Source organism: Aptenodytes patagonicus, unplaced genomic scaffold (genome assembly GCF_965638725.1).
Source record: "Aptenodytes patagonicus unplaced genomic scaffold, bAptPat1.pri.cur scaffold_77, whole genome shotgun sequence".
Classification (NCBI taxonomy): Eukaryota; Metazoa; Chordata; class Aves; order Sphenisciformes; family Spheniscidae; genus Aptenodytes; species Aptenodytes patagonicus.
Window position 1 is genome coordinate 102,012 of NW_027472026.1, and position 21,223 is coordinate 123,234.

Here is a 21,223-nt window from a genome sequence, read left to right on the forward strand (position 1 = left end):
TCTGTCCCCATGTCCCCAGCCCTTGCTGGGACAAAGCGGGACCCTCAGCCCAGGGCACCTGCAGCCTGTCCTCAGGATGCTCCCGGCACTGCCTGGACTGGGCAGGGGATGCTGGCCTCGCCTCGCCCCTTGCATTTGGGGTGGGAAGCTTTGGGGTGGGGAGCATAGGGCAGGGAGACCCCAGATGTGGGAACTGGCCACCCAGCCCTGGTGGCAGCGGGAGAGGAGGCTTTTCCAGCCAGGACCTTAGTCTTGCAACTGCAAGGCCTCTGGGGCCGGGGGCTGTCGCCCTCCCCGGCTCACCCAGCCTTCCCGGTGCAGGTATGGCTGCCTGGAGCGGATCCTGCCAGCGGCACAGGGCTTCCAGGAGGCCGTGGACTCCTTCCAGGAGTGGCTCAGCACCACGGAGCGGCAGCTGGCCCAGCTTTGGCACGCCAACGGCTGTGTCAGCCGTGTGCAGGATGCCCACCGGCAAACCCAGGTCGGGGCCGGGCTGGATGCGGGGTGGGCTCGGGCACCCGCCGCAGCACTGGGTGGCCGGGTGGGCAGGGCGAGCGGGACACGATGGGGCGGGGGGTGGCGATGGGGACAGGAGGATGCCCGTGGGTGCAGTGGGGATGGGGGGAGCGGTGTCTGCAGCAGTCGCTGCCACGAGAGCCTCTCGCCCAGGCCCTCTGCGAGGAGATTCGTGGCCGGCTGGGAGAGCTGGATGGTGCCCTGGAGAGCGGGCAGCGGGTCCTGGAGATGGTGACAGGCGAGTGGGGTTGGCTGGAAGCGGCGGCCACAGGGTCGGGACCACGGGACATGGGAGGGAATGAGCACAGAGCGCTGCCCTGGGCTGTGCAGCACCGAGGGGACCCCCGGGCGCTGGGTGTCCTCGGGGCGCTCCGCTCCCCACCGGCAGCTGCCAGCAGCTGCAGGAGCACGGCGTCGCATGATGGGGCACGCAGCATCCTGTCGGATGGAGAGGGGCCGGGGGAGCACCTGGCCCGTGGGGGTCGGGGGCACGGTGGGACAGGGTGCACCAGCAGCAGGGGGTGACCGGGGACCTGAATTTCGCCTCTGGCGGGTGGGTATGAGGGGCCAGAGCCGGGTCCAGGAGAAGCAGGAGAGGGGCAGGCACAGGGGAAGATCGGGACAGAGCGACTGTCATGAGGGAGGGTAGGCGTCAGTGTGGCAGGGCCCCGGCCCTGGAGATGCCGGCCACAGCAGCGCTGACGCCAGCCATGGTGCTGCCACAGGGGAGGAGGCCCAGCTGGCGCAGGAGAAGATGGAGTCCCTGAGGATGCGGTATCTCATTGTGGGCCAGAGCAGCGCCGACACCATGCACCGGCTGGGGCAGACCCTGGAGGCCTCGTCCCGCCTGGGCACTGCCCAGGAGGACTTGGCGCTTTGGCTGGGCCGCATGGAGAAGGAGCTGGCCTCCTGGGACAGCCAGCATGGCAGCCAGGAGCCCCCGGTCAGCACGAGCGACAGGGAAAAGGTGCGGGACGCAGGGCTCTGGGGACCATCACCCTCTGCCCCCTTCACCACTCCCCGGCCCCGTGGCATTGCTACTTGCAGCGGGAGACAGGGGGGAGTCAGGTCTGGAGGGATGCGGCCAGATGGGATATGCCAGGTGACGGCAGAAGGTCCTGCGCTAACCAGCAGCAGATGCACCGGGGGTCTGTGTCTCGGAGAGGCCGCCCCGGTGCGCCTGCCCTCCCTGCCGGCACGGCTGATGGCTCTCCTCTCCGTTGCAGTTCGAGCAGATCCTGGACTCCCAACTTGCCTGCTTGGCTGGGCTCGACGAGCGGCAGGAGGTGATCGGCCGGGTGCAGCTGGACGCCCAGGCCCTCCGCTCGCAGCTCTCTGATCAGAAGGTGGGTCTGCAGCGCTGCCTTGGGCTGGGGTGTGCCCCACCTGTACCTGCACCCCAGAGGGGTGCCCAGAAGTCCCCAGGGACACTGGCTCTGCATCCCCACTCTGCTGGGCTCCTGCACTGACCACCCAGTCATGAGTGCGTGGACCTGCTGACGTCTCTGCAGGACCTGGCACCCACACGCCTCTGTCTTCCAGCTGCTCTCTGCTGAGATCCTGCACCACCGGGGACTGGTGGAACGTCTGCTGGGGATCTCGGACCCACTGCTCCACTCCTGCTCCGAGCCCCTGCGGCAGCACCTCCAGGTGAGCGGCCATGCCGGGGCTGCACCAGCGGGTGCTGGGTGGGATGCTGCTGCACTAGGGCCCGCTTGCACCAGGGGGTGGCTGTGCCCTGTGTCCCCAGCCCTGCGGCAGCGGGGCGCCCTGGTGAGCCGTCCGTGTCCGCAGCCCTCGGTGCAGGCGCTGCGGGAGCACACGGAGCAGCTCTTCCTGCGCAGCGGAGCCTGCGCTGTACAGCTGGAGCACGCCCAGTCCCTGCTCGCCCAGTTCTCCGAGGCCCACGAGGAGCTGTCGCCCTGGCTGGAGGAGACACAGGTTGTCGGGGTGCAGCTTTCCCCCAACGCCATAAGCTATGAGGCTTTCAAGGAACAGCAGGCGCTGCTGCAGGTGAGGGCAGGGTGGCCCCAGCCGGGGCAGGGGGAAGGGAAAGGCGAAGACAGGGACACGCTCTGCCACCCTGCCGGGTCGGGAGCAGAGAGGCGGTGGTGCAGCGTGCAGTCCGCAACGGGACGGAGCGGGCACCACTGCGGGGACTGCACCCAACGCGCACGAGCACTGGCCGCTGGGAGCAGAGCCAGGGCGTGGGTGCAGGGTCAGCCCAGTGGCAGCACCAGGGTACATCCCCATGTGCCCCGTCCCGGTCCTGTATGCGCCCACGGCCTTTCTTCTGCCCTCAGTGCCTGCGGGAGGCCATCGCGGAGCACCGGCCCCTGATGGGGAAGCTGCAGCGCGTCTCGGCACAGCTGGTGGAGCTGAGCCCGGAGCAGGGCGCCCCGTTCCAGCAGCGCTGGCGGGAGGCGGAGGAGCAGTACTGCCACATCCGTGAGCGCGTGCGCCAGGCGGCTGCCCTGCTGGAGGATGCGCTGCCGCGTTACAGCCAGGTACGGGGCCGGCACCGGAGCGCTGGTGTTCCCCCGGGGCTTCCCCTCAAGTGACCAGGCTGCTCCCCACGCACCTTCCCCAGCTGACCGAGCGCATGGACCTGCTGCTGGAGTGCCTGGAGCGGCTGCAGAGCCGCCTGCAGAGCCAGCCGTCTGTCCGCGGTGACGCAGCCCACCTTCGGGAGCAGATCCGTGAGAACAGCCTGGCCCTGGGCGAGCTGGAGAAGCTGGGGGTGGCCCTGGAGACCGTCCAGGTGCAGGGCAGCGAGCTGCTGGCCAGCATGCAGGCAGCAAACTCCGACGCTGCTGCCAGAGGTACTGGCACGGAGGGGCAGACACGGCCCCATGGGTGGGTGTGCACGCATGGCAGTGCATCCCCGTGCATGGGGTGTCCCGGTGGGGCCGTGTCCCTGTTCAGGGCTGTGTCGGTGTGCTGGGTCCCTTGCAGCACCCTGAGGGGTCCCAGGCCGAGCCCTGTCCGTCTCATGCCCCACAGGGATCCAGGAGCGGACGGCGCAGCTGCTGTCCCAGTGGGGCTGCCTGCGGGGCCGCTGCCAGGAGCAGGAGCGCTGGCTGCGGGAGCTGCTGGCGCTGGCCGACCGCTTCTGGCACGGCCTCTCCGAGCTGGCCCTGACATTGAGCGACACCCAGCAGCTGGTGCTGGGGCTGGAGGAGGCCGGCGGCGAGCCTGAGGCCATCCGCACACAGCTCCGCACCATGCAGGTATGGGGTGGGGAGGGGGCCCGGCGGGCAGCCCCACGGCACAGGCAGCCCCATGGCACGAGCAGCGCCGAGCCCCATCCTGGCCTGCAGGCGCTGCGGGAGGAGATCGACTCGCTGCAGGGTGAGCTGGACACGCTGGGCAGCCTGGGTGTGGAGCTGATGTCCTCCTGCGGGGATCCCGACAAGCCCGATGTCACCAAGAGCCTGGACGATGTGAGTGCCAGTGGGTGTGGGTCCAGCAAGGGATGGGGTCCTGGGGGCGTGGGGATGCTGTTCGAGGGATGGGGTGTCCCCGGAGCTGAGCCGCAGCTGGACCCTGGAGAAGGGGCAAGTGTGGTCCCCAGACCCAGTGTCCCCTGGATGTCTCGGGACTGGGCTGGATGGAGGGTGGCTGTCCTGGGCTGGTGTCCCTGCACAAGGGACCATGTGTCTGCCAAGCCTCGCACCCCGCACCGGTGCCCACCATCCCTTGCACCCCGTGGCAGTGCTGGCTGGCTCTTGCGCCCTGTGCTGGTGCCCACTGACCCCCACACGGTGCTGCTGACCCTCGCACCCCGACCCCCCCGCGGTGCCCACTGACCCCCACACAGTGCTGCTTACCCTCACACCCCGACCCCCGCGCGGTGCCCACTGACCCCCACACGGTGCTGCTGACCCTCGCACCCTGACCCCCGCGCTGTGCCCACTGACCCCCACACAGTGCTGCTGACCCTCGCACCCCGACCCCCGCACCGTGCCGCTGACCCTTGCGCCCCCGACCCCCACACTGTGCCGCTGACCCTTGCGCCCCCGACCCCCACACCGTGCTGCTGACCCCCGTGCCCGGCCCCTCGCGTGGTGCCGCTGACCCTCGCGCCCTGCCGCAGCTCTACTCCTCCTGGCACAGCCTGAACAAGGTGTGGACGGAGCGGTACACCCGCCTCGAGGAGCAGCTCCAGGCTTCCGTCAGCTACCAGGAGACCATGCAGGTGGGGTGCTGGGGGCCCGCTCAGGCAGACATCCCACATAGGGGCCTGCCCCCCACCTGCATCACCCTCCCATCCCTGCTCAGGGGTGTGAGGGGCTGTGGGGCCACTGTGGTGGTCCCTGGGCATGGCTAAAGGCAGGACCTGGCAGTGGGGCTGGCAGTGGGGCCGGCAGTGGGGCCGGCTGGGCAGCAGGGCTGTGTGGGGGTGCAGGACTGTAGGGGCATGGGGCTAGCTGGGCTATAGGGCCATGATGCTGCCTTGGGTGGGGGACTGGCTGGGCTGGGGTGGGAAATGGGGCTGGCGGGGCTGTAGGACTGTAGGGCAGGGGGGCAGGGGGGCAGCGGAGCTGGCCGTACCTGTGTCCTGCCCCAGTGTGACATGCCCACATCGAGGTTCCCGTTGGTGGGGAGGGGCTGGAGCACCCTCCTGCCCTGTGCTCCGGCCCTCCCTGGGGACCACGGCGGGTCCCAGCCCCACTCCTGGCCATGGGGCTGCAGAGCGCAGGGGTGAGCATGCCTGTGCCCCCAGGGACACAGCTGTCCTGGCGGCCTGGCTGGGCTGACGTGTCCAGCAGGCGGGGACACGGATGAGGACGGTGGGGGGCCTGGGCCCCCCCCCCCCCCCCCCAACCCCACGGTCCCTCTCTGTGCCCAGCGGCTGTTCGAGTGGCTGGACACAGCCGAGCTGCGCATCGCGGAGGAGTTCCTGGTCGGCGGGGACCTGGACATGGTGCAGCAGCAGCTGGCGGAGCTGAAGGTGGGCCGTGCTGCAGGATGGGGCCCCAAGCCCTGGGGTCAGGCAGGGGGCAGCTGGGAGGGGGAAAGGGGGGTGCTCAGGGCAGTGGGATGAAAGTGTGGCACGCTGGACAGTGCTGGTGCCCCCATGGCACCCGCTCATGGTGGGCGCTGGGTGGCCAAGTCCTGCCCGGGGTGGCCAAATCCTGTCCCCGCAAGGTGCCCTGAGCGGGCAGGGCTCCCCGCTCTCCATGAGGAGGAGCTCTGGGCCCAGGTGCCCGTGCCAAGCTGTGCCATGCTGTGCCGTGCCATGCCAAACCATGCAGCATGTGCCTGACCCAGCTATGCCATACCATGCCGTGCCATGCCAAACCAGACCCAGCTCTGCCATGCCATGTCATGCCATGCCATGCTGTGCCATGCCAAACCATGCAGTGCATGCCAGACCCAGCTCTGCCACGCTGTTCCATGCCATGCCATACCATGCCATTCTGTGCCAAACCAGACTGAGTTCTGCCATGCCATGCCATGCTGTGCTGTGCTGTGCCACATCAAACCATGCAGTGCATGCCAGAGCCAGCTCTGCCATGCCATGCCATGCTGTACCATGCCATGCTGTACCATGCCATGCTGTGCTGTGCCGTGCCAAACCATGCAGCATGTGCTAGACCCAGCTATGCCATACCATGCCGTGCCATGCCAAACCAGACCCAGTTCTGCCATGCCATGTCATGCCATGCCGTGCTGTGCCATGCCTAGTGGCATGGCAGAGCCCCGTCTCCACGTGTGGGGCTGGGGCTCACCGCTGCCCTGCAGGAGTTCAAGAGGGAGCTCTACCAGTGCAAGGTGGACGTGGAGAGCCTGCGGCACCAGGCCAGCCTGCGGGGCACGGGGCAGGGGGACCCCCCGGCCCTGCTCAGCGACTTCCGCCAGCGCTGGGACCGCCTGGAGGAGGAGATTGTCAGCCGCCAGGTAGGGAGGGGGCCCAGCTAGTGCGGGGGCAGTCCTGGGCGTGGGGCAGGGCTGGGTGGGCGCTGCTGTCCTGGGCACAGGGGTTCGGGGGCTCTGGGAGGTGGTGGTGGCACGCGAGCTGTCGACCGGCTCTCCCACCGGCATGAGGCAAGAGCCACGGCAGGGTGGGCGCATGGGGTGCCGTGTGGGTGCTGGGTGCGTGGTGCTGGGTGGGTGCGTGGGGCCATGCAGGCACTGGGTGCACGGTGCCCTGCGGTGCCTGGGGCACCGTGGATGCATGGGGCCATGCGGGCGCTGGGCGCGTGGTCAGGGCTGCCATTGCTCCCACCAAACGGGTGCCCGATTCCGCCCTTGCCGGGGCAGCACCAGCTGGAGGCGGCTCTGCTGGGCCTGGGGCAGTTCCAGCACCAGCTGGAGGAGCTGCTGCAGTGGTTGTCCCGCACCGCCGAGCAGCTGCAGGGCCCGACGCTGCTGCGCCTCGACCTGCAGAGCTGCGAGATCGAGCTGGCCAAGCACAAGGTGAGGGTGGCAGCGGGATGGGGCTGCCTGCACGCCGTGTCCTGAGCTGCCCGACTGCTGCCCTGGCTGTCGGCTGCCTGCTCCAACAGCCAGGCATCCTCACGGGGACGTGCCCTGGGGGAGGACATGGCACAGTCCCGCTGTGTCCCATTGCACAGGAGGTCCCAGTCGTGGTCCTCCTGCTGCGGGGCCACATCCTGGCCTGAGGGTGCTGCCTGGCCCCCTTCTGGGCGGTTCAGCCCCCTCTTCCCGGTGCTGCCATTGAGCCCCAGGGCAACAGCGGCGGGGTTGGGCAGGCTGGAGCTTGGGGCGGGCAGCGTGAGAACGCGTCCCCTCCCGCAGTGACAGCATGGAAGGAATGAGCTGCCTCCACGCCTGCTGGGAGGCAGCCGAGGTCGCAGCCTGCCCGGAGCTGCTTCCCCTTGCCTGGGCACGCTCGCGCCATGTCTGACGCAGGCGAGGTGCTGTGAGGTACAGGCGGCCCCGCAGCCTGGGGGGGCCATGCATGGGGGGTGGCCCCAGCCTCCTCTGTGCCCTGTCCCAGCAACCTCCCTGCCACAAAGTGGCAAATTTGGTGCCTCGCACCTGCCCCGTGCCACACTGAGGACAAGAGCCAGGGTGCCGGCTCTGGGGCATCCCTGGGTGCTGTCCTCCCCTGGCATGGCACTCCCTGTACCCCAGCCCTGCAGGGCTGCCAGCGCCGCGGTGGCAGCGTTGATGTGGGCAGCAGAGGTGGCCCGGGCGCCTGGGGCGAGGGACTTTGCACGGCGTAGCCGGCCAGGGATGTGGGGTGCCCCCCTCTGGGGCGCTAGCTGTGACCGTGGCGCCCCGTCCCCAGGTGCTGAGGAACGACGTGATGTCCCATGCCCGCACGGTGCAGTCTGTCAACGAGGCCGGGCAGGGCTTGCTGCTCTCCAGCCTGGGGGAGAGTGTGGAGGGGCTCCAGCGCAGCCTGCAGCAGCTCAACCAGCGCTGGGACCTGGTGCAGAGCGAGACCGAGAGCCGCCAGCTGGAGCTGGAGAACAACCTCAGCCAGGTATGGGGCCCCGCGTGCCAGAGTGCCGGGGCTGCCCGCCGCGGCACTGCCCGCTGGCAGGGGCAGCGCTGAGCCCCCATGCCGCCCCCAGGTGCAGGACATCACGCTGGAGATCACAGAGCTGCTGCAGTGGCTGGAGCAGGTGGAGCTGCAGCTCTTCTTCTCTAAGCCGGCATGGGGCCACCCGGACACCACCAAAGAGAAGCTCACCGCACACCTGGTGAGCATCGGGGCTGTGCCGGCCCCCCACTGCTGCAGGGCCATCCCTGAGTGTCCCTTGAGGGGTGTACGTGTGCCCCAAATCCCCCCCCCCCGCACCGAGGTGCCAGGACCCTTCTCTGCCTTCTCCCCTCCCCGACTGGGCAGAGCCCTCCTGCACCCCTCCCCTGCCCCCTCCAAGTTCCCCTGGGACAGAGCGGAAGCCCTCCACATCCCTGTCCCCATCCCTGTCCCCGTCCCCCTGCGGGGCAGTGAGCCCGGGGATCCCTGCGGCCTCTTGGCAGGAGCTATGCAAGGAGATGGAGTCCAAGCAGGAGGCGTACAGCGGCGTGCGGGAGCGGCTGCAGCGGCTGCTGGCCTCCTGCTGCGCCAGCCGGCCCTGCAGCACCGAGCACAGCCTCCGCATCCTGGAGCAGAAGTGGGATAGCGTCCACGCCGAGGCCCAGGAGAGGAAGGTGCGCAGGGCAGGGGGGCGCTGCCCGCCTGGGGGTGCCGACCCTGCCCTGGCTCCAGAGGCTGCGGGTGCCCGTCCCCGTCAGTGCCTCCCCCCTGCCCGCAGGAGCGCCTGGCCGAGGGGCTGACGGTCACCACCGAGTTTCATGGCACTGTGCAGGAGCTGCTGCGATGGGTGGCTCACGCGGAGGAGCTCCTCGGCTCCCCCGCACCGCCCAGCTTCATCCTGGACACCGTCACCGCGCAGATCCAGGAGCACAAGGCAAGTGAGGGCTGAGCCGGCACGGCGCCCTCCTGCCTGCCGCCCAGGTGTGCCCCCGCGCCAGCTGGCAGCACGCCCCGAAGCCGGGGCTGATTCCATGGGGCTGGGGTCTGCCCGAAGGGGTCCCGTGGGGCAGCGGCACCGGAAATCTCCCCTGGGCTGCAGCAGCAGAGCGAGTCGGCTCTGCGCCCTGTTCCGGTGCGGGCTGCGCTCAGAGGCTCCGCTCCTGCCCCAGGGCCATCTGCGCGCCCCCAGCTGCCTCTGCTCTCCTGCAGGCCCTGGTGAAGGAGGCGAATGCCCACGGGGAAAAGCTCAGCGGCCTGGAGGCTGTTGCATCTCGCTTGAAGGACTTCAGCAGGAAGCAGGACGGTGCCGTCATCCAGAACCTGGTGCTGACGGCCAGGGAGCGGCTGGGCAAAGTGCTGCAGCGGACGTCGGAGCGAGGGGCGGTGCTGGAGGAGGCCCGCAAGCGCACCAAGCAGGTACTCGACCATGGTGCCAGGTGACATGGGTCTTGTAAAGAGCTGTCCCGGTGCACAGGCCATGCAGCTCCGGCACGAGGACCGTGCCGCACTGGCCCATGGTTTGCACTGCATTGATGCACGAGCCATGCAGCTCTGTTGTGTGGCTGCTGTGGCTCATCGTCCAGGTCGCCCCAGCCCCTGCTTTGCACACAAGGCCCCCCCATGCACCCCTCCCTTCCGTTTTAGTTCAGCGAGTCCCGGCGGCTGCTCCTGGACTGGATGGATGAGGTGGAGCAGAGCTTGGAGGTGCCGCAGGACACTGCCACGAGCCAGGAGGAGATCAAGTGCCAGCTGGCTGAGCACAAGGTGGGGGGCCTGCCCGGCTCCCCAGCCCCGTGGAGAGGGGCTCCCAGCAGGGGTGGCTGCCCAGCTATGGGCAGTGGAGAGCAGAGCTGGGGGGCTGGGAGGTGGCAGGGGAGGGGGCTCCCCAGCTCCCAGCGGGACAGCAGTGCCCCGATGCACTCGGTGCCACGGCGGTCAGACACCTTTCCAGGGCCATCTCTGCAGAGTGAGGGAGGCCTGGGGTGGGGGGAGCCCCTGGCCAAGGGGCATCGGCAGCCCAAGCTGCCCCACGGCACTCGGGAAGGCAGGAGTCTCCCCGCAGCCCACCTACCTTGGGGCCAGCACCCACGTCCTGGGGGTCCAGGTGGGCTCAACCCCTCTGCCCGCAGGCTTTCCAGAAGGTGCTGCGCTTGAAGCGGCCGGTGTACGAGGCCACGCTGCGGAGTGGGCGGGCGCTGCGGGAGAGAGCCCAGCTCCCCGAGGACCTGCAGCCGCTGGAGGAGCTGCTGGGGGAGCTGAAGGAGCGCTGGGACGCGCTGTGCAGCCGGGCTGTGGAGAGGTGAGGCGGGGACAGGATGGGACGGGATGGGATGGGGTGGGATGGGATATGATGGGGTGGGATGGGATGCCTGTGCTTTGCTTGCCATGCAGGTCCCAGGTGGGGGGCATGGCATTGCCCTTCTTCCCTGGGCATCCTGCTCCCTGCTTCAGAACACCCTGCCCCAGCTCCACTGGGCTCTGGCCCCTGGGGGGTGCAGCCAGGATCCGTCCCCAGCCATAGGCAAGCCCAGGCACTTAGAGCCACACTGTCGGGCTCCCCGTGGGGCGGCCGTTCCCTGCACCACGGGGCTGAGCCCCTGCACCTGGGCACTGCCGGGCATTGCCTGTGCCCTTCCTTGCAGGCAGCACAAGCTTGAGGAGAACCTGCTCTTCTCGGGCAAGTTCACAGACGCGCTGCAGGCCCTCATGGACTGGCTGTACCGGGCTGAGCCACAACTCAGTGAGGATGTGCCTGTTGGAGGAGACCGGGACCTGGTCAGTGACCTCATGGACAAGCACAAGGTGGGTGTCCCCAGCTGCGCGGGGAGGTCCCTGCCCTGCGTTGGCCCCTGGAGAGCCCCGGGCTCTGCACCAGCCCTGCCCACCCTCCATCCTGGGGCAGGACAGGAGCCAGGCGCAGGATGGGGCTTTGCCCACCAGAGCAGCCCCTGCTTTACCGGAGCCTGTGCTCCCGGTCCTTGGGGCAGTGCTGGGGCACCCCGTGTACCCCACTTCTACAAGGGGGCCTGGGGCGCGTGGGGGCCCTGCACAGTAACAGGGGCCAGGCAGGGTGCTGGGACCCCCCCAGCCTTTCCCACCCCCTCCTACCCTCTCTCCAGGTCTTCCAGAAGGAGCTGGGCAAGCGAGCCAGCTGCATCAAGATGCTGAAGCGCTCGGTGCGGGACCTGACCCGCGGCAGCAGCAGCGTCGACTCCCAGTGGCTGCAGAAGCAGATGGAGGAGCTGAGCACCCGCTGGGACCTGGTCTGCAAGCTCTCCATCTCCAAGCAGGCCCGGCTGGAGGCTGCGCTCCGGCAGGTGAGAGCCGGGTGAGCCGGGGGGGGCTGGCTGGGGGGCAGCAGCCGGCCCAGGGCCTCCCCGGGTGGAAAGGTCAAGGTCTGCAGCCGGTGCCTCCTTGTGGGAAGGCTCTGCAGGCGGCCGTGGGTGTGTGGGATGCCCAGGGATGTGTGTAGCTGTGCTGCGGGGTGCTGCGTGGGGTGCCCGGGCTCTGTGTGTGGCCACGTGTCGCAGGGTGCTGCGTGGGGTGCCCGGGTGGTGGGTGGCCGTGTGTTGCAGAACGCTCTGTGGGGCTGTGGGGCTCTGTGCGGCTGTGTCGCAAGGGACCATGGCCAGGTGCCAGGCTGGGTGCTGCGGGCACCTGTTGCAGGTGTGCCCGTGTGCAGGGTGCCCGGGCAGGATGGCTGCGTGTGTTGCAGGGTGCTGTGTGGGGTGCTCTGCTCAGTGGGGAGGTACTGATGGGGGCCAGGGGAAATTGTGTCCCAGGTCTCAAGCTGGGGTGAAGAGACCCAGCTGTGGATCCTGCTGTGGGGTTTGAGCTGGACTGGCAGCAGCTCTCCCTCGGGGGCCTGGAGCTGCACCGGGTGCTTGTGTGGCCCTGGGCAGGAGCAGCAGCTGCAGAGCTCGGGGTCTGGCCAGGGGGCTGGGGGGGCCGGGAGCGGCAGTTGCAGGGCTCAGGGTCTGACCGGGTGGCTGAGGGGGCCAGGACCTGGAGCTGCGGCCATGAGGTGGGTGCTGAGCAGGTCCCCGGCTGTCTGTGGCAGGCAGAGGAGTTTCACACCCTGGTGCACTCCTTCCTGGGTCGCCTCTCAGAGTCAGAGAAAACCCTCAAGTATGGTGTCTTCCCCGAGGACGAGCTGGCCGTGCAGGAGTGCCAGAACCAGCTGCAGGTCGGTGCCTGTCCCTGCCAGCCCCGACCAGCCCCCACCTCCAGGGTGGCTCCGTCCTTGCCTCAGGACGTCCCATTGCCGGGGTCAGCTGGCCCCAGCTGGCCCCTGCCAGGGTGTGGGGTGCACCACACTGAGACGTGGGATGTCGGGTTCCATCACACCAAGACACTGGGTTTGGGGCCCCAAGCACCCTGAGGCCTGGAGATTTGGGGTCCCAAGCACCCCATGCAAAGACAGCTGTGCTCAGCGGACGTGCTTGCTGAGTTCCACCCAGTGTCCTTCCCCTGCCTGCACACCTGGCTGGGTGGAGGCTGCTCCCTGCAGCGTTGGGGTGTGCAGTGGGGTGCAGGGGGCTGAGACCCGGCAGTACCATGGTCCGTGTGCTCCCCCAGGAGCTGATGAAGTCCCTGCAGTGCCAGCAGCTGGAGCTGGAGTGCATCACCTCGCTGGGAGAGGAGATCCTCTCCACCTGCCACCCGGACTCCGTCATCACCATCAAGTCCTGGGTCACGGTTGTCAAGAGCCGCTTCCAGGAGGTGAGCTGGGCGCTCCTTCTCCATCCCTCCCCAGGCACAGAGCAGATCTGCACCCACGCCTGGGATGAGCACGGCCCCACGCCTTTCCCACTGCTGGTGCCTCTTTGGCGCAGCCCTCCTGACCGGCGTGTTGCAGGGAGCTGGGGATGCTCAGCCCCATCCTTGGCCAACACAGACGTCTTGGTCTTGCCAGTGACCAGATGGCCCTGGCTCAGCTCCTCCTGCACAGACCTGGCCCTCCGTGAGCCGCCGGGACACACCGCCCTGGCCAGCCCTGGCCATCCCCTTGCTCCCACCCCTGCTCTCCCATCCTGGGGCCACGCAGGGGGTCACTGGGGCCTCTCCAGTCCCACCTGGATGGTGGTGACTCATTCCACACATGTGAGGTGGGAGATGCCGTGCAGCCCAGGCAGGGAGTCCCCAGAGAGCAGTGTCCCAGGGATCCCCATCCCGGACCCCACTCCCACAGCAGCTCGGAGGCTCCCTGGATCACGGGTTTGCAGGCGAGAGCACTCCCGGCTCTCCCTGAACGGGTCTGACGGGTTCGGCTGATCCCTCACCGTCGTCTGCGCAAAGCCCTTAGTGAGCAGAGTTCTTCGGTATCTGATCTGGATCTACTCCGGGGTCCTGCCGCCCTCGGGGCTGCCCTCCTTGGCTGCTCGCCCCAGATAGCGAGGACACGGCACAGCCCGGCTGTGAGGGCAGCCAGCACGTCCGCAGTGGTGCATACCTGGGTACCAGCATGTTTGGCTGCTGCCCGCAGGGACGGACCGAGGACCCGTGCTCAAAGTGCCAGCGGCAGCACCCAGGAGCTGCAAAGGCCCCCTCGACACTTGAGGGGCAGCGCTGTCTGTCAGCCCTGCCCCAGCCACCCAGCAGGAACTCGGTCCTGCCCTATGGTCACGGGTGGACCATGGAGCCCCCACGTTCCTGCCCCATGTTCCTGCCCCATAGTCATTAGAGCTGCTGGCCAGGGGTCCGTGTGCCCCATGGCAGGGGTGGGTTGTGGCTCCCCGTGCAGAGACTTGTTCCCCCTGAAGCAGTGGCCCTGCAGTGCCTGGTCAGGGCTGCAGACACCGGGGTCTGCAGCAGGGCAGCCAGCCCCTGTGGCCCAGCTCCCCTCGCCGTGCCCGCAGGTGCTGAGCTGGGCCCAGCAGCAGGGCGAGCGGCTGCAGGCGCAGACAGCCAGCCTCGCGGCCGAGCGGGAGGAGATGGCCCAGCTCATCGACTGGATCACGGCCGCCGAGGAGGCACTGAGCCTGCGGGACCAGGAGCCGCTGCCAGAGGAGGCTGAGCAGCTGGAGGAGCTCAATGCCCAACACACGGTGAGGGACCCTGCACCCAACTCCCCCCCTTGCCAGGGGCCATGCTGTCTCCCCAACCCTGCCTGGCCCTGGGCAAGTGCTCGACCCGACCAAGGACTTTCGGGTGCTCCAGGTTGAGGCCGTGGGTGCAGCTCGTGCATGCAGCAGTGACGCAGCAGCACCTTTCATGCACGCTGGCAGCCACAGCCCAAGCCCACCGGGTCTGCTGCATGGGCTGCTGATGCAGGAGGGTCCCAGGGAGGGGGGGCAGCAGGGCTGGTCTGCGGGTGGCTGCGCTCCCAGCTTCAGCCCCCTGCCCCAGCTGTGCCGGTAGGGTGGCAGGGCTTGCCTGGGGGTCCTGCCAGCGCTGCTGGTGGGTGCTCAGTGCTGGTGCTCTGTGGCAGGTGTTCATGGAGGAGCTGAACCGCAAGCAGCCTGACGTGGAGAAGGTCACCAAGAGCTGCAAGCGGAAGATGGCTACGGAGCTGGGCCCGCCGGCTGCCCGCCGGCTGGCCACACGTAAGGGCCCCCATTGCCCCCTGCGCTGTCCTGCGCCATGCCCCGGGACCCCTGGCTGTGCCCTCACTGCCTGTCTCCACTGGCTGCAGGGCGCCGCAGCACAGGGAAGGTGCAGGGCATGCCAGCGGTGCCGCTCGGGGGGCTGGAGCCCCAGACGCCCCTCATGGCCCAGCTCCTGCACCGCTGGCAGCAGCTCTGGCTTCTGGCCCTGGACCGGCAGTACCGACTGGAGACGGCCATGCAGCGCCTGCGAGAGGTAGGGACAGCCCCAGCGGTGCTGCGGCCCTGGGTGGGTGCGGGCAGCTCACCTCGCCTTCTGCCAGCAGGAGCCCCTGGCCCTGGGTTGGACGCGGATGGGGACGGTCCCCAGGGGTTGGTGGGATGGAGCAGGCAGTGCCCGGGCGCCTTCCTGACCCCGTCCCTGCAGCCGGGAGTCTCCGCACATCCCTCCGGGCAGGGGCGGGTGCACCCCCGACAGCCAAGAGCCAGCTGCTGGATCCTGTGGCTCTCCTTGCAACCCAGAGCTGGGGGTCCTGGGCAGAGACCCCTTTGCCAGCCCCAGCTGGGTCAGGGCTGGGAGCAAGCTGGCTGCACAGCAGCCGGACTGAGCCCAAACACAGGGCAAAGCGTGGTCACCAAGGCTAACGTGATGGGGGGGCTCGGGGGGGACTTTCCTGCTGGCGTGTTAATTCCTGTCTGTGCCTCTCCGAGCTGGAGGAGTTTGCTCACTTTGACTTCGGGGTCTGGAGAAAGCGTTACATGCAGTGGATCAGCCAAATGAAGTCCCGTGTCCTGGATGTTTTCCGAGGCATCGACAGGGACCAGGACGGGCGCATCAGCCAGCGGGAGTTCATTGAGAGTGTCCTCTCCTCCAGTGAGTGCCCCCGGGGCTGTGCTGGGGCAGGCTGGGGCTGGCTCCTGGGGCTGGTGCACCCCACAGGGCTTCCCCCCGGCCAAGAGCTTGGGAAAGGGGAGTTTGGGGAGAGGTGGGGCAGTGCTAGCAGAGATGGGGAAGGACAGGGTCTGCCAGCCGGGATCCCCCTTGGAGGGGGGGCCAGGGTTTGGTGCCGGCACCAGCTGGCCTTGGCACAGGGGTGCACAGTACATGGCAGGCTAAGGGTCCCCTTCCCTCCCCAGAGTTCCCCACCAACGTCTTGGAGATGAATGCCGTGGCAAGCATCTTCGACATGAATGGTGATGGCTTCATCGACTACTACGAGTTTGTCAGTGCCCTGCATCCCAACCGGGACCCGCTGCGCCGGACCGCCGATGCCGACCAGATCCAGGACGAGGTACGGCAGGGGGGCCACGGCAGCTGGGGCCGGCCAGGGTGGGGGGTCCCACCGCGGGTCTGAGCCAAGTGTGCCGTCCACAGGTGAATAGGCAAGTGGCCCAGTGCAACTGTGCCAAGCGCTTCCAGGTGGAGCAGATCAGCGCCAACAGGTACCGGGTAAGTGCCGACCCACACTGCCGCTGCCGCCTCCTGCCCTGCCACCGTGGCCAGCAGTCCCCGTTCCCCAGCCTGGGATCCCGGGCTTGCTCTGACACCCGTGCACAGCCTGCATTATGCAGAGGTCCCACAGCTCCCTGTGCACTGTGGCTTCCTGTCCCAGACCCTTTGCAGCGGCAGGGAGAGGGCACATCCCCATGTCCCATGGGATCCCTGGCCCCAGACGCTGCATGCTGTGGCACGACAGGGAGAGCAGTGCTGGCAGGGACAGAGGGGCCGCAATGGACCCGATGGCCTGTTGATGGGCAGATCTGGGTGCTGGTACCTTCTCTGGCAACCCCTCCCCAGCTCCCAGCCCTGCCGAACTCCCCAGACCCCCCCACCTTGCCCTGACATCCCTCTCCCCTGCAGTTCGGGGAGTCCCAGCAGCTGCGGATGGTGCGGATCCTGCGCAGCACCCTGATGGTGCGGGTCGGCGGGGGCTGGATCGCGCTGGATGAGTTCCTGGTGAAGAACGACCCCTGCAGAGGTGGGTATGGATGTCCCATGCCGGGCGCTGGGCACAGGGCACCCACGGCTCTGCGGCCAAGACAATCTGCAGTGAGCTGAGGCCAGGAGAGTCCTGGCATTGGTGTGATGGGCATCCCTGTGCCCGGGTGCGATGCCTGCGGGGCCGTGCGGGTCGGTGGTGCCCATGTGGGGGACAGCCCACTGGGCTCCTCGGGGTCTTGCACTGCCTGGCCCGGGGCCACGGAACCTCCAGCACCAGCCCTGCTCACCACCTCTGTCGTCCCCAGTGAAGGGAAGGACAAACCTGAAGATCAATGAGAAGTACCTGTCCCCAGACGCCTTCGGGGCTGCCACGGCCAAGTGTGCGGGGAACCAGTCGGCCCCCTCCTCCAAAGTGCTGTCTCCCAGCCGCTCCAACTCCAGCCTCAGCCTCTACAGCAGCGCCTCAGCCCCCAGCAGCCCCCTGGCCAGGAAGGTAAGGGCTGCGGAGCCCCCCCAGCATTCCCGACCTCCCCAGCCTGACCATTGTGGGTGCTGACCCTCTCCCTCCCCAGTCGGTGCTGCGGAGGACGCGCTCTGGAGACCGGTGCCCCCGCTCCCGTGGGTCCCTGCTGCCCGACGGAGCTGAGCTGCATTTTGCCGCAGCTGAGGAGAGCCTGGTCGTGGCACCCCCAGGTGAGGACTGTACTGCTGCAGGGGGTCCCCTGCCCGCCCCAGGCAGCCTGCTGCAGGCTGCACCCTGCCAGCACCATGGGGCAGGGGGTTGGGGGGCTGGGGGTGGCCCAGTGGGGCTGGGGAAGCACAGGGGAGCCAGAGTCGGTGGGGCAGTGTGGAGCAGGGCAGTGGGGCTGTCCCCTGTCCGCGGGAGCACCAGTACAGGGGAGCATGCTGCTCCAGCCCCTCCACGCCCTTGCAGAGCCGCCTGAAGGGTCCCCCCCGGAGCGCTGCAGCCCCTGCCGCTGAGCCCCCCCAGCTGCCCGCCCTGCGCCCAGCACCCTCGGCCGGCCCCACTCAGGACTCTCCTCCCCGGCAGCCACCTGCCCCGAGGTTGGAGGATGGCGAAGCCGCAGCCGTGCACCCCGTGGGTCTCTGGCCCAGTGCTGCGGCCCCCAGCCCAGCGCTGCGGCCCCCTGAGCGGGCGCCTGCCTGCAAGGGCTGAGCTGTCTGTCCATCATCAATCCCGCTGGGCCTGGCCCCAGCGTATATGCAAGCATCCCCCAACACACACCAAACTGCCCCTGGGCTCTGGCTGGCACGGCCCCCTGCCCCACCACTCCACCAGGCAGCGCATAGGGGGCCGAGCCCCAGTGCCCCGCTCCAAGTGCCCGGGGCAGCTGCAGGCTGCCAGGAGCATCCCGCGGCTCTAGGGTCAGCCAGGGCCGTGGCAGCCCAGACACCCCCGGGCTGGGCCCTACCTTTCTCCCCCCCAGGCTCCCGTGCCATTGGGGTGGCTGCCAGTGTGCCTGGGCATTTGGCAGTGCTGTCGGGGGTCCCCCCATCCTGCTGCCCATGCCCTGGTGGGAGGTGGAAGGTGGCCGGGCTCAGTACCCCATCACCGGGGCCCCTCGCTGGATGCAGAGCCCCGTTTCTGGTGCTAACCCTCACCCCTTGGGCCTTCGGTGTGTGCGCATGGGGCCCCGGCTACAGCTGCCTCCCGCCCCGGCAGGGCTGGGGCTGCCACGGGTGGGGAGGTCCCTTGCGCCTGCGCCCCCGTCCTGCCTGCAGCACCTGTGGACGGCAGGACCCCTGCCCTGCTGACGCATGCTCACGTCACCCCGCTAACCGGACAGCAGTAGAGCTGAATGTAACCCTGGCTAGGCATGGCCCTGCCAGCCACAATAAAGAGTAGGTTTCTTTTTCTATGAGCACCCGGGGCTTGCTGCAGTCTGTCAGTCTGTCTGTCCGCTCACCCCACTGTCGGGGCGAGGGGCTGCCACGGCCAGGCGGTGCAGGGGGATGTGGCATCACCAAAGCTGGTGCACACACGGCCCGGCATGGTGGCATGCGGTGGCTGGGCACGGCTGGGTGTGCCTCCAGCTGGGTGCCAGCGGCAGAGACGCCTGGCGCCGGAGCCATGGCTGGCAAGCCCGGGGTGTTGCAGTGGGTGCCAGCGGGCACCATGCTGTGTTACCTCCTTTCCAAGGAAAGCATTGCTGCGATTCCTGCTGTGCCCCAGTGCCTCTGCACAGGGCTGGGAGTCCACGCCCACAGCAGGCAGCACTGGGAGATGCCGTGTCCCCATCCCCGTGTGCTGGCTGCCCTTCTGCCACCCTGCAGCCGTGAGGGCACCAGGAGTGTCCACGCAGTCCCCAGCCAGTGTGGTCCCCTGCAGCAATGCATCCATCTGCCCGCCTGTCCAGTCCCATGCCAGGGCAGCTGGGGGACAGTTGGGATGGGGCACGGCTGCAGGTCAGGGTGGGCCGGGGCGTCTGGAGACACTGGCTGTGTCCCCACTCCAGGAGGTGGGGACACCTCGTGCATGGGGACTGTCCCCAGGCATCGCAGCAGCACAGCCCTTGCCCAGCACCTCCCCGCCTTGGGGAAGTCCAAGACCCCCCATGTACCGGGACTGCTGCGGTCCTCCTCTGATCCCCCCACCAGGGCTGGGGCTTTGCCTGGCTGCCTCCTCCCTTATCTCAGTCCTGTTGGCTGGCTGGCCATGCCTTCATGGATTTCAGTCCCATTTCTGCACTGTTGTCCCCTAAAACTGTCTCCACACATTTTTTCTCTGAACAAACACTTCTGCATCGGACAGCAGCCAAAGGGGGCCAGGTCTGGAAACATGCCAGGGAGCCTGTGTTGGGGCATGTCCCCCATCCACGCACAGAGGAGCCCTGCAAACGCCCTGTGTGCGGGTCGGGGCCCCCCGCCACTGGCACTGCCGGCAGCCCCCCCGAGAGCAGTGCCGAGCCCCACTGCTCTCCACGGAGCAGAGCATCCACCAACACATCCCGGGACGGTCTGCACAGTGCTGCCGGCGTGGGCTGGGACCGCCGACATGAGTTGCGTTGCACATTCCTCTGCCTATGGAAATCTCATCCACCACTCCCAGCTGGGGAAACATGCCTGGCACCACCGGCACCACGGGGCCTGTGTCAGACGCATCCAGAGCCCCAGGCAATGACTCTGGCCTGGGAAGCAAAGACAACAGGCGCGGGGTGGCCAGGACACATGCGCAAACTGTTTGCCCAGCCATGCAAACACTGGCAATGCAGCTTCATCAGGGCTGGACCCGGGGATGGGGGTGGCACGATAGACAGAGACATAGACCCAGAGCACCTGGGTGGGGGCACAGGGCCCAAGTGAGACTGCAGCATCCTCAGGGAGATGTGGTGCAGAGGGGGGATGCCCTGGGAGAGCCTCCACAGCTCGCAGCCCGTGCTGGGGCTGGGAGAGGAACACCACATGGGTGCAAGCACATGCTTTGCTGCACGAAGAGCTCCTGGGGCAGCAAGTGAGCAGGCAGCGGTGGGAGAGCAGGGCTGGAGGCTCGGCCCCAAATGGGCAGCATCATGGCTAGGTGCTGAGACCCAAGCCCCCACAGCCATGCCGTCCAGTGGAACCGGGTCACGTGGGGCTATGCTCGTGTGGCGGAGCAGCCCTCCCGCTGGCAGGCACCCCGTGAAACCAGCTGGCCCCCGCTGCAGGGAGGGGGAGGCAGTTGCCGCCCTGTTGCCCAACCGCCCCAGCACTTGCCCCAGCTGTGGGAACCCCGGGAGCGGGGCCTGCCCCGCCTGACGGGCCCACCCTGTGTGCCCCACACAGCTGCCACAGCCGCAGACTGGAGCCACGCGCTGGTGGCAGTTGCTTCATCCCACCCAAGAGAGCCCAGCCGCGCTGGGTGGGGTGAACGGTCATGCCCCGGACCTGGGGACTGGCAAAGGAGAGCGTTCTCAGACGTGCCCCCCAGATACCTCCCGTCCCCTCTCCAGGGGCAGAGCGGGGTGTGAACCTCAAGGATCCCAACCTGCTGAGCGACCCACAGCCTGTGCCGGGCCAGCTCCTCCAGCCCCCGGGCGCACAGCCCCAGCTCCCGCTGCTCTGCTCCTGGCTTTCCTGATCCCAGCATGGAGGTGTCCCCAGGCTGCTCTGGCTCCCACCTGCAGGCACGGGGCTCTCCTGCCTGCAGTTTGCACCCACATCTCACGGGAAGCCCTTGCCCAGTGCCCGGGATACGGTGCTTCTGGGCAAGGGGCGAGAGCCCACAGCCCAGAGCCCTCCAGGCCCCCCATCCTGCCCTGTGCAAAGCCGCTGTCCGGGCATGGGGATGCGACACCTGCGGGGCTGGAGGCAATGGCATAGTGGCGATGGAGGCTGGCAGGGTTGGAGGCTTTGTGCTGCGCAGGTCAGTGTCAGCATGCCTGCTCTGCTCTTGAGCTGGGGTCAGCACGCATATAAGCACATGCATGTGAGCATGCAGAGCCACTTGCACGGCAGATGTGTGTGTGTACAGCCGTGCCTGTGTGTGAGCACCTGCGTTCACCTGTGTGAGAGCATTTGTGCATGTGGGCACAGGTATCGGGCAGCAAAGCCCCAGCAGGCATCTCCTGGCACTGAGCTCAGCGTCTGGTTTGTCCCACCCAGCGATGGGCTACACTCCCGCACCGCCTCACCCCTTCCTTGGTGCACACCTGGAGGGACGGGGAGCACGGCGACTCGCACCCAAGCCGGCCCGTCCTCCTCATGCTGCCACTGCCATCCCACCAGTGCCACCAGCGGCACCTGGGGCCTCCCAGAGCCCCT

At 68.3% G+C, this 21,223-nt stretch overlaps 1 protein-coding gene across 1 annotated transcript in view; it reads left to right on the forward strand.

The window, feature by feature from the left end:
* The window catches only part of PLEC (plectin), an 86,952-nt gene extending 68,598 nt beyond the window's left edge, over positions 1–18,354 (forward strand). Inside the window, exons 41-75 of the mRNA XM_076363673.1 lie at positions 322–481; positions 670–754; positions 1,242–1,483; positions 1,743–1,862; positions 2,059–2,166; positions 2,311–2,529; positions 2,820–3,023; positions 3,107–3,338; positions 3,520–3,746; positions 3,837–3,959; positions 4,613–4,714; positions 5,369–5,470; positions 6,265–6,420; positions 6,784–6,939; positions 7,778–7,975; positions 8,067–8,195; positions 8,479–8,649; positions 8,754–8,909; positions 9,185–9,391; positions 9,620–9,739; positions 10,105–10,274; positions 10,618–10,777; positions 11,095–11,292; positions 12,036–12,161; positions 12,554–12,697; positions 13,834–14,022; positions 14,406–14,520; positions 14,610–14,776; positions 15,232–15,394; positions 15,658–15,812; positions 15,896–15,970; positions 16,382–16,499; positions 16,768–16,955; positions 17,035–17,155; positions 17,397–18,354. Of these exons, the coding sequence (XP_076219788.1) occupies positions 322–481; positions 670–754; positions 1,242–1,483; positions 1,743–1,862; positions 2,059–2,166; positions 2,311–2,529; positions 2,820–3,023; positions 3,107–3,338; positions 3,520–3,746; positions 3,837–3,959; positions 4,613–4,714; positions 5,369–5,470; positions 6,265–6,420; positions 6,784–6,939; positions 7,778–7,975; positions 8,067–8,195; positions 8,479–8,649; positions 8,754–8,909; positions 9,185–9,391; positions 9,620–9,739; positions 10,105–10,274; positions 10,618–10,777; positions 11,095–11,292; positions 12,036–12,161; positions 12,554–12,697; positions 13,834–14,022; positions 14,406–14,520; positions 14,610–14,776; positions 15,232–15,394; positions 15,658–15,812; positions 15,896–15,970; positions 16,382–16,499; positions 16,768–16,955; positions 17,035–17,155; positions 17,397–17,443 (5,353 nt within the window). The 3' untranslated portion in view covers positions 17,444–18,354. The remainder of the gene's footprint in view (positions 1–321; positions 482–669; positions 755–1,241; positions 1,484–1,742; positions 1,863–2,058; positions 2,167–2,310; positions 2,530–2,819; positions 3,024–3,106; positions 3,339–3,519; positions 3,747–3,836; positions 3,960–4,612; positions 4,715–5,368; positions 5,471–6,264; positions 6,421–6,783; positions 6,940–7,777; positions 7,976–8,066; positions 8,196–8,478; positions 8,650–8,753; positions 8,910–9,184; positions 9,392–9,619; positions 9,740–10,104; positions 10,275–10,617; positions 10,778–11,094; positions 11,293–12,035; positions 12,162–12,553; positions 12,698–13,833; positions 14,023–14,405; positions 14,521–14,609; positions 14,777–15,231; positions 15,395–15,657; positions 15,813–15,895; positions 15,971–16,381; positions 16,500–16,767; positions 16,956–17,034; positions 17,156–17,396) is intronic.
* Positions 18,355–21,223: the final 2,869 nt, after the last annotated feature.